The following is an 11,635-nucleotide window of genomic DNA, read 5'->3' on the forward strand; positions in this document are numbered from 1 at the left end:
TCCATTGTAGGCAGTAGATGACATCAACTTTCAGATGGAGCTGCTCCATGATGACTTTCCTGCAGAACCACGTCCTCGATACGACATCTTCGTCCGCGCCAACTGCCTGGAAGCGCAGCGTGAATCTCAGCCCGACTCTTGGGATCGGCTGTCCGTCATCGGCCCTCCCGGCCATCGCTCCTTTCTCCTCGTGGTTCGAAATGTCCTTCCTGGGAAAAATGATAAGAACAGATACTACACTTGATCTTAGCCAAAAGGCCGAGAAGTAATGACCCTTGCCGTTTGCTGCAGGAGTCAGCCTCGTTGCGCAGTTACCACCGGTCTTGGTGCGGCTCTTTTGACCTGGCATAACAGAGGCGCTGCGTAACTTGGATCGCCCAGGTGCGAATGACTGCTCTTTTCCTGCCTTTCACAAACTCAGAATGCTCAGCCAAACGGCCAAGCCTACCAAAAATAGGTGTTCCTCTCCACGGAAGTCTTTAGTAAAAGGCGAAAGACTTATATGCTTTGAAGAGAAACCAGAGTAATTGTGGAGGCCGTCCTCGAAAACAGACACCACCATAGGTTTCCCAGTCCAAACCCTCACGGTGACCCTCACTTGGCTTTTCCACACCCCAGGCTACACTCTTTCCCCCAGCTGCGCTAGCATGGTTCATGGCTCTGTTGATAATTTGTGATCTTCTCGCTCCCAGGAAAGAAACTTAAAATAACGAGACTAATGGAGTCTCTGAAAAGGTTCAAATGGGTAGTTTAATTAAGTAACGTGGTTAAAGAACAAGCATGGTGAATGGAGAGACAAAGCCGGTGTTGTCTTGAGGGAGGCTGCAGCGAAGGGAAGAGAGTGCGTTATCTTTCGTCCTGCCTTTTTATCCACGTCTCGTTGTCCCCCGCTGTGCAAATAGTGGGTGGCCCCCTACTCATTTGCCGGTTCGATATCGCGAGAGCACAGATGATTTCGACATTGATATTCTCTGCCTACTTCCTTAAGCATTTTCTCCTCATTATCTCTGTCATGACTTTCTATTTAATACCTTATAAACAGCTGTAATACTTAGTTTAGAAGTCCTAGTGGTTCCGCTCCGGCACAGTTCTTATTTTACGGAAATTCCCTCTGACGTCATAGCTTCTCACGTATCTGTAAACACTACGATCAACTAGACCTTCATTTAATATTCAGCAGTAATAATATCTTAACGTCTATCGATGTAGTGTTAAAGTCCGTACGTTTGTGTGTAACACTCCAAGTCATTTTCACTTTACATTCAGAAAACGCAACATTAGTCACAAGCTAACCGGATAAAGGATTTTTCAGAATAAAAGCTTGGCATTGATTTCCTGAGAACTTCCGGGCTTTTCCACAATAAAACAGCTTTAAACTGACGATATGTTTTAGACTGAATTATGCTGTTTAACATTGATTTTAATTTCTAACAATCCCTCCTTTCACACCATTTAAGGTGTGAACACAATACTAAAAGTAATGAGTTCTTCATCTGACTGCTTTTAAACTGACGGTATGTTTTAGACTAAATCATGCCATAAAACATTGAATTTTAATTTCTAACAGCTCTCACCTATGGCTTCTTTGGCATTGAGTCCAAAAAAGACCCCTGCAGTTACCACCGACAAGACATGTTTGTACAACTGATCTGACTTTTAATCAAGTGAATAAACTCTAAAATGATATAGTTTCTTCTTGCTACTTCCTGTTTACATAAAAAAAATGTCAATGCCATTGCAGTTTCACAAACTCACCACCAGGTGTTAGCCTGTGACCAGTCTGTGGAGAGACAAGCTGCTGTCTCTGGTCTTATTGGTCTAAAGAACATGCAGTGGTAATTTGAGTGGTATCACTGTTCATGTTTTATTGTTTTATGGTTCGCATATGGGGGTGCGGGGGGGGGATGCGGGTGCTAGTGGAGCCTCGCTGATGGGGCTGCTGCAGCCCCCTAGGCACCCCCCCCTCCCGCGTCCATTCGTGATGTCTCGCTGTCTCGCAGCAAGCAGGAAACCACACCAGTAAGCCAGCTCACACTGTCAGCTCCTCGCAGCAGCGAGCCAGTGGGCGAGCTGACCAATCAGAGCACACTGGGCTCACAGGGAGGGGGGGGCAGGAGCTCCAACAAGGACAGAGTGAAATTCAGTGAATACACATACTATACAGAGGTGCTGTGTGAGAAAACCAATGTGAGTTTGGAAAATTGCACAATGTAAATCTATTCTAGTAGACCTCAACAGTGGAATTATGATCAGTAGAAATGGCCATGTCATGGGACCTTTACATTACATTTTATACCTCAAAAAACTAATACAGGACCAAAAATAAAACACTCAAAACTCTAATAAAAACTGATGGATTGAAGATATGGACGAATTCATTTCAATAAAAATGGGCAAACTAAATCACATGTTTGAAGGGATTTATTTGGAGTAAAGTCCAGTGACAGGTGATAGACTGTGCACATGCAGTAAAGGGCATCGTTTAAAAGGGACGCTGGAGTGAACGAGGACATCCCAACTCATACCTGAGGACTCCTCTGTCCTCGCTTCTCTTCCTCCCGTCTCTCACTTATCTTCGTAACGAGGAGGCCAAATAAGCAATTAGGATGAACCTTTTGTCTTTTACCATCCTTGATCTCAGTGGAAAAGTTCAAAGGTTAAAGGTCAAATATGCCAAGGAGAATACATGAGAAAAAAAGACAACCATTGTGCTACATGGGGATTATACAAAGCAAGAGTGGATGGTTTTCAAACATAATAACAAGTAGAAAATGTGACACAATGCTATCAAATTAAATGTTGGATTCCTGTCTGGGACTCAATTACATCTGTATCAAGGATGTTTTTTATTTGATTCATTGTGTCAAATCAAATCAAGTTTTATTTATAAAGCACATTTAAAAGCGATTTTTGGTCGAGCCAAAGTGCTGTACATGTAATAAAAACACATTACTACAATCACAAAAAAAGACAATAAATTACAACAGATATATATAAAAAATAAAACACAAGGAAAAGTCAGGAGTCGTACTCCGCTCTAACTAGAAGGCCAGAGAGAAGAAGTGTGTTTTTAGTGTAGATTTAAAAAACCCTAGGGTCTGGGCCGACCTCACATGGAGGGGCAGAGTGTTCCAGAGCCTAGGGCCAGCTGCTGCGAAGGCTCGGTGCCCTCGGGTTTTGATTAAACTGCCATGGCAGAGGTTATTGATATCTGAATGGTCAGTTTAAATGTTGTAGCCACAAATAATTGACCCAGTGTACTCAATACTGAAGGAGATAAGAAAGGAAGCATTAAAGCACCCTAAGTTATTTAACTTCTGGGGTAATTTTACTCCGTAAGAAACCATCCTATGCAAAAGACGACTCAATTGCAGCTTCTGATTCACCAAAAGGTTCAAGGCCTGTCGAATAAGGGTCCACTTTCTGAGTTGCATGAGCAGCTTTCCAATGGAAAATATTCAACGGAGGCTTTTTACTTCTATGTAAAAAATCATGTTTCTTTTCCCCTGTCTCTGACCCGGGTGATATCCGGCTTCAGCGGGAGCTCGTTGAGCCGCAGCGTGAGATGTGTAGCTCTCTCCTCTAAAATTGTACCAGCAGCAGGATAAAGGCAGGCTCCCAGGAACGCTCACATTTGCAAAGAAAACGCTGAGCTTGTTTGTCTCCACAATTCAGTGTGAGCAGACTTATTTGATCCCCAACTGTTTAATAAGTTAAAAGTCTGGGTTAGGGTTAGGGTTGGGTTAGGGTTAGGGGTTAGGGTTAACCCTAAAGTCTGTCACTATTGAAACATCGAACTTCACAAATGTTGAACTTTTGAATATTATTAGCTCATAGGTGGTTGTGATTTGCATGCCAATGTGACACAAATGAATGGCTGTTCATTTGCAGGTTTATAGTTACCTACTTCACGAAAATCCATTTAAAAGGAATGTGTTTGAAAAGACCCTTTTTATTTTACAGAAAATGTGTATGAGACCTGAAATGAATGGATCCTGTCGTGTCTTCCTACTGTAAATCAGCAGCCTCCCAAAATGCCATGATCATTAGATTTATGGATTTGAACTGTTAGTCGGATGAGACTATTTTTGGGGTGCAGGACGCTTATTAATATCCTGCCTCATCCAGATCTATGCAGATGAAGATATACGAGTTCCATATTTGGAGCTGAGCCTATTTATCAATGTAATCTTGAGGAAAATATAACAGGATCTTATTGTGAGGCTGCACAGGAGGTAATAAAAGATTATGTGAAAAGTTGTAAAGTTCTGTAAATGTGCAGTGTATTTACTTAAAGGGGACCTATCGTGCAAAATGCACTTTTGTACGTCTTTTATACATGAATGTGTCCCCGGTGTTCCAGGGAACTCACCAAGTGTCAGAAAACACAACCCTCTCTATTTTCCTCCATACCCAAATCTCTAAAAACGGGGCTGCAATGGATCTGATACAGACTGATCCAGATTTGAACATTTCTCTGACGTCAGGACGGAGGAGCTGACCTATCAGGGGAATGAGAGGTTGCCGTGGCATGGTAACAGCATGGTAACACGATGCTCGTAACTCGGCCCCCTCCTTTGCAGGGGGGCGTGGTCAGCTGCAGCGCATGCAAAGACAGGGTGGAGGAGAGCAAAATAGAGCGAAACGAGGCATGGCTAAAATGCATGATCTGTTTGGTATTTTGAAAAAGAAAACGTATAAATATACCTTATATAGGTATGGCCCTACAATATATTATTCAAATATAGCATGATAGGTCCACTTTAAAACAACATAAATCTCTTTCCAATTGAATGAACACAGATTCCTCATTTAACTGAGGGCTACCATGTCTTCTTTTCCTCAAGGCAAGAAGGAGCAGTATTCTGATAAATGTTGCATTTATTGTCTATTGAGGAAAGAGAAACACAAATGCAGCACTGTGTTGTAATAAGAAGTATTGGAGGCAGCTTTACTGTATGTGACTTATTGAACTGTGAGTTATGTGGCAGACCAATAAAGGGCTGCAGCTCCAAGATACAAGCCTTACTTGAATTAAGAAAGCTTCAGTAATGAATATATTAATTGGTAAAACAGCTTAGCAACTTCATTAGTCAGCTGTTTTCCTACTCTTCACTGATTTCAGGTTAATTCTTAAGAAGCGTAATTTATTTTGGTTTTCTTTTGTGGCTTTAAAGACTACTTTTAGCTTGTACTTGATGATTTTAAAATCTCTTCCTATGTCCTTGCGCATTGTATATCCCAGAGCGCAGTTTTATCACTGCACATCTGCTCTTTTATGCTTTGAACACATTCATTGATCCATCCTTTCTCACTAAAACATGCTGCTGGCTGTGTCGTAGTCCTTGCTGACGTGAGAAGTGCTGGGCAGGGACTTGAGGTACTCCATGTGCCTCCTGGCGTCCTCCTGGTTGTGTTTGATGTAGTAAACGATGTAAGCCGTGACCATGGAGAACCAGCAGAACATGGCCACAAACATGGCCACGTCTGTTGTCTTGTGGTGGAAGTTGCAAAAGTTGATGCCAGAGTCCAGGACCTGGATCACCGGCCGCCCCACGTACTCCTCCTGCACCGAGGTGGAGCAGCTGACCTCGTTCACCGTCTCCGGGTCGAGCCTCAGCTCACTCAGCACCTCCTGCAGAGAGCACTCACAGTGCCAGGGGTTGTGGGACAACCGGACACGGGCGTGGAGTTTTGCGAAGGTGTCCTTGGGGAGGCTGCTGAGGTGGTTGTTTGAAAGATCCAAAGTCCGCAGGCTATCCGATATCCCTTGAAAGGCTCCGACCTCCACGCTCTCGATGGCGTTGTGAGATAAGTCCAGTTCCCTGAGGCGGTGCAGCTCAGTGAAGGTCTCCTTTGGGATGTGTCTGATCCGGTTGGATGAAAGCAGGAGAACAACGGTGTCCTTGGGCAAGTTCAGCGGGATGTTCTCCAAGTTTTGTGAAGTGCACTGCACCACCACGCCGTTCCTATCTGTGCAGTGGCAGATCTTAGGGCAAGCGTATGCAGTCATAATCCCAGAGAGGAGCCACAACGTTCCCACAAACGATCGAGAGCTACAGGAATCAGGTTTTATGGATGACCTGCACCTGTGAGAGGCCCCCATTGGAGGACGGGAATCAACCAACAATGCAGGGGGTTTGCGTTTTTTTCTTTGCTTGAGACATGAAATATAATCCAGAAAGTCCAGTTTGAGTAATGAATCTGTGAATTTAACGACTTATTAGATGCCAAAACAGAGTAGTAGTGATACTCAAAGATGCTATTTGACAGAATGACGTGGCGTTGCAGCAGAAGTTGAGCCAGGTTCAACTTTCTCTCCAGATGACCCTGAAGTTTTTGGCTCGCTCTCCTAACATTGGCATTACAACTTTTTTAGATGCAACCCTATCCAAACATGGCTTTGGTCTGGGCGTTAATGGCTGACGTTTCATCCTTGGACAACTTTTCAACTCTCACCCCGGCATTATCGTTCATTATTTATCTCAGTTTTCTGAAAACAAAGCCCTGTTTAACACAAAAAGGGCAAATATCCCAAAGTTTGCATTCTAGCTAAATGAGATGTCGGAAGAGAAAGGGGGCACGACTGTTTTTTCCAGGGAGGGAGGGGGCATGTCTTCTTGGCTGATTGGACAAAACCTGAAATAGAAAAAGACAGAAAGATATAAAAAGATATAGAGGCAACAAGGTGATATAGAGAACATGTCAAGTCATGCCAGGAATGTCTCTGTTTTATATTTAGCTGCCTATCAAGTCTAAAAATACTTCAAAATCTTTGATTTCAGACAGCTATTTATATGCTTTTGATCATTTTTATGTTGATTTCCCAGCGATATCATCTAACACTCAGTTAACTCTCACCAGCTTCCCTTTCAGACACCTTCCTCCTCAGAAGAGAAGTTAATCATTATCATAATAAAAACTTTCTTTAAAGTATGGCTCCTTTTTCTCACTTTTAACAAAATGCCAAGGTGAGAGTGAAACAAACTCATCAATATGCAGGAGATAACCTTTCAAACTGTAATATGGGATTAGAAAAAGAACTGTAGTCTATAAAATACACATGTGAGAGCAGTGTAGGTCAGAAAATAAATAAAAACAAGAAAATGCACAATGTAAGATAACACAAAGGGCAGCTGATAGACAGCTTTTTGACAAAATGATGAATGTCACACATTTTTCTGAAATATTTGTTGTCCATCCAGGAGTCATAGGATGATATAAAAAATATGTTTTGAGAATATATTGATTAGATAAAACTGTGATATGTATAACCTTCTTTAGGTTAAATTGCAGCAATATAAATAAGTGTTAGAAAGTGAGTTTAATGTTATTTGAGGACACTCACCTGATAGCTCCTCTGTCCAGTGCACATCACTGTGCAGTCACGAGGGACTATTTTCTTTGATGAGAAATCCAGAAATAAATCAATACACCGAGGAAAAACGCAAAATATCCTTTACAAAAAAAAAACACGTCAACCAGAGAGAATACAGAGTCCGGAGCCAGCAGTTAGATCCAGTTCACTTCCTCCTGACTGACAGTGCAGCGCAGCAGCTGTGTGGTGGGTGGGTGTGTGTGTGTGTGTGTGGATATATGCGCAGAGGCGCTGTGGTTCATCTTCTCACTCGGGATCCCCACCCCATTCATTAGAAGTGGGAAGTAACTAAGTACATTGACTCAAGTACTGTACTTAAGTACACGTTTGAGATACTTCTACTCCACTACAACTCAGAGGTAAATGGTGTACTTTTACTCCACTACATTTTTTTAATACCTTACAGATGTGGATGAATGATGTGAAATATAATAAGTGTTAAATCAGACTTTAGTTCCACCTGGAGTAAATCCACAAGCTACCCTGCAGTATACAAAGTCATTCAAACTAGCTGCACCTTTACCAGCTTTGAGAACACTTTCATGATCAATCATTATACAACATATCATATATATTATTCTGAAATGTACCAATCTGCACAATGAATACTTTTGGTACTTTACCTATATTTTGATGCTAATACTTTTCTACTTTTACTTGAGTAACATTTTGAATGCAGTACTTTTACTGTAACAGCAAAGGCTTGCCTTCGCTGCCGTGAGTTCTGGTCGCACAGTGATGATACTTACAACACCCAACTTCACTTTACGGGGCCAAAACGTCAAATACGTCTTACCTTTGCTGTTTTCTGATCAAAAGTTGGGTTCAATGGCATTAAAACGCATATAAACGTTGCATCCAATATCCAGTGTCACTTTGAAATGATTACTGATAATTAGGGCTGTCAAGTTAACGCGTTAATAACGCGTTAACGCAAAAAGAAATTAACGCCACTAATTATTTTAACGCGATTAACGCATGTGTATTTTTTGTCCTGTAGTTTCAGAGCGCATCGAGTTTAAAATACCATCTACAAGCTGATGCTGACAGCCCCGCTCCTGCTGCCCGCTTGTGGCAGACCACACTTCCACGCTCACTGGCAGGCCCGGACTGGCCATCGGGAGGACTGGGAGGGTGTGTGTATGTGTGGCGCGAGCGAAGCACACCTTACGTGTTGTTGTTAGCATCTGGTGCTAGCTAGCTGAGCTAACGGATATAAGGAGCTGTTTCAATGAAAACAGAGGAGCGACATTTCGCCGACAACTGCGCTGAGCACTTGACTTTATGCAGGTAGCCAGACAGCACACTCAGCACGGATAGTGCGCGCAACACAGCTCATACACACAGGCATATATGCCTTGAGCTGCACATAGCTCCAACACACACACACACACACACACACACTTGTATTATTGTATGAGAGAGGTTCTAGGTTGAATTGAGGCGAATATTTGTAATGTTCAGAGGTTGTTGTGTTTAATATTCATGAGAATATTTGTCACACACACACACACACACACACACACACACACACACACACACACACACACACACACACACACTATTGTATGAGAGAGGTTCTAGGTTGAATTGAGGCGAATATTTGTAATGTTCAGAGGTTGTTGTGTTTAATATTCATGAGAATATTTGTCATTGTTCAAATGATAATAAACAAACATATAAAGCATAGTTGTCCACTCATATGTTGATAAGAGTATTAAAAACTTGAAAAATATCCCTCTAAGGTACATTTAGAACAGATAAAAAATGTGCGATTAATTTGCGATTAATCGCGATTAACTATGGACAATCATGCGATTAATCGCGATTAAATATTTTAATCGACTGACAGCCCTACTGATAATCCATCATCATATTTATGGCAATAATCGGAGTATGAGAGCTTCCGGTTTTGGGCATGCTGGCTGCGCATCACTCTCATTCACCAATGGTAATGTTTAGATGTCAAAATCCAGTATTACCCGTCGGCCTTTACACAACTCTGACGAGGGGGGGAGAGAGAGCATGCTAGTGAACTGTCAACCGGGGGGGGCGCACGCTCGTGAACTGTTAGCGCCGTGTTATGCATGTCCACTGCACCTCGCGGGAGCGCGCACAGCGTAGAGCAAAAACTCGCAGACATTTTAATGATTTGTACGGCAAAGTTAGGTTTGGAAACGGTATCATTTCCTTTTTGGCGGGCATGCATAACACGGCATAACACCGGAGGCTCGCTGCGGGGAAACTTTGGCGCTGTTCCAAGTTTGTTCTAATCTGTCAAAATGACAGACTGCTTTCAGATTCTTTTGACTGTTTTCACTATAAGTAATGGGGTTTTTTTTGGACGGAAACTATAATTTACATTGTTTTACTATGTTCAATCTGAATTTACTTTAAAATAAAAACATCTATATTGATTCTGACTTTTCTACATCCAACTCACAGGTTTATCATTGCTTTGAGAAAAAAGATTATTAATTGACCCCTTTTAGAAGTGAAGATATAGTCATTTGTTCTGGGAATGTCATTTTCGAGTCTGAGGCCTGAAAAACAGGCTCAGGACTTAACAGGTTAATGACCTAATATAGCTTACAGCATGACTTATTGGTTGAGTTGTGTTATAATAACTGCAAATGAGCAAATGTGATACAATAGTTAACTTGTATAGTGTATCAAGTTGCAGCAATTGTAAATACACAAGTAATAGTGTTTGTCAATTAAACTGTCAAAATGTATGGTTAGTGTTATTTGCTCTTTCCTGTTTTATATAATTATACTTTTTCATTGATGCTGGGCAGAATAAGTGAGAAAAGTTAAGTTTGAGCTTTTTGTAAATCATGAACTCGGGTGTTTACTAGACTAAATCATTGGCTGACTTCTGGAAAAAAACATTTGATTGGATTAAAAATGAATTTCTGGTACTGCACTATTGTACAGGGTATTGCTCATACCACTGTACCCACTGATGTATTACATTTGAATTTCATGCTCACTTGCACCTTTAAATGACACCTAAAACTCTATTTATGCTTGGAGGTCTCCTCTGCCTGCTTTGCTTTGCACATTTAATTAAATTCAGATTCCGTTCTGTACTTGTTGTATGCAAAAGTTAAAGAAAGTTAACTGTAATGTGGAGTGCAAAAAAAACACCAACCAATGAGCATGGACAAGGTCAATTAAAAGGGCAGCATAATAACCTCTTTAAGCATGCATACTGTTAATAAGAAATTTGTATTAAATGAATGCAGACGGAAGAACTAAATATAGTTTATTCCTGCAACTTACTTGCACTGTTATGTCCATTGCACAATTGTATTGCAATTTTCTTTGTGACTTAATTTGTGGCAGGCTCTATCATTCTCCATGAATATTGATTTATTCACAGTGATCAGTGACAGCAGACCTGCACCTGCATGATTAAATGTGCAGAGTTCAGCCCTGTCAATTTAGCAGAAAGGCAGAAACTGTAATTCTATTGACTACTGAAGCATTTCAGCATGGATGAGTCTGCTTTAATGTCGACAATAACCAAAACCCTGCTTGTAAATGTGTTCTCTTGCTCTTATGCGAAAGATTTACGCCACTCTCTCCCATGTTTAAGATACTCGAGAGTTGCCAGGCCATTTGTTTAACATCCTTACCCGTCTTATCCTGGCAGATCTCCAGCCCCATCTAAGATCAAATCCCACTTCTCTACAGAGTGATATGGAGCTGAGCCAATTAAAGAATGCTTTGTCGGGTAAGCATTACAGACTGTCATAACTCTTGAGACATATTTATCATCAGCAGACTTATTTCCTCTGAACAAAGCCCCAGTTACCACATCATTCTGTGCCATCTGACATTGGGAAGTCACTCTGAAAGCGGCACTGTGCTGCCCTACAGTATATATCGACCTCTTCAAAGCCACGCTTGGTACATTTGATAATGTCCCCCGCTGTCGAGGCTATCTGACATTGGATTTTGTTCACTCAGCTCACAATTGCTTTTACTCACAACGAGGACACAGCATGCTTTAGCACTGTGACCCCCATGATCAAACTCAGAGTGGAGATGGAAAAAAGTTGGGAATATCCTCACACTTCAAGACATTTGCACAGACTTTACGTGCACTCCCTCTTCCCTTTGACATAAATCCTTTGCTTGAGAGAGAAGGTTGTCTGTAAGCAGCTTACAGCAATGCTGAGTGATGGCATGGACCCACTCCAACTTTGATTTGAGCCAACAGGCAGGGCAGAGAATGCCTTTATGTTTTAG

General features: G+C 41.7%; 1 protein-coding gene and 2 pseudogenes across 1 annotated transcript; all 3 read right to left on the bottom strand.

The window, feature by feature from the left end:
* Positions 1-189: 189 nt before the first annotated feature.
* On the bottom strand, positions 190-270 carry LOC117469369 (annotated as a pseudogene).
* A 183-nt stretch (positions 271-453) lies between these two features.
* LOC117469368 lies at positions 454-521 on the bottom strand (annotated as a pseudogene).
* A 4,793-nt stretch (positions 522-5,314) lies between these two features.
* On the bottom strand, positions 5,315-6,106 carry LOC117469355 (leucine-rich repeat-containing protein 3-like). The gene has a single exon (XM_034113788.1). It carries the CDS (start codon positions 6,104-6,106, stop codon positions 5,315-5,317), a length of 792 nt encoding a protein of 263 aa, XP_033969679.1.
* Between the last annotated feature and the right edge of the window lie 5,529 nt (positions 6,107-11,635).

This window comes from Trematomus bernacchii, unplaced genomic scaffold, assembly GCF_902827165.1.
Source record: "Trematomus bernacchii unplaced genomic scaffold, fTreBer1.1, whole genome shotgun sequence".
NCBI lineage: Eukaryota > Metazoa > Chordata > Actinopteri > Perciformes > Nototheniidae > Trematomus > Trematomus bernacchii.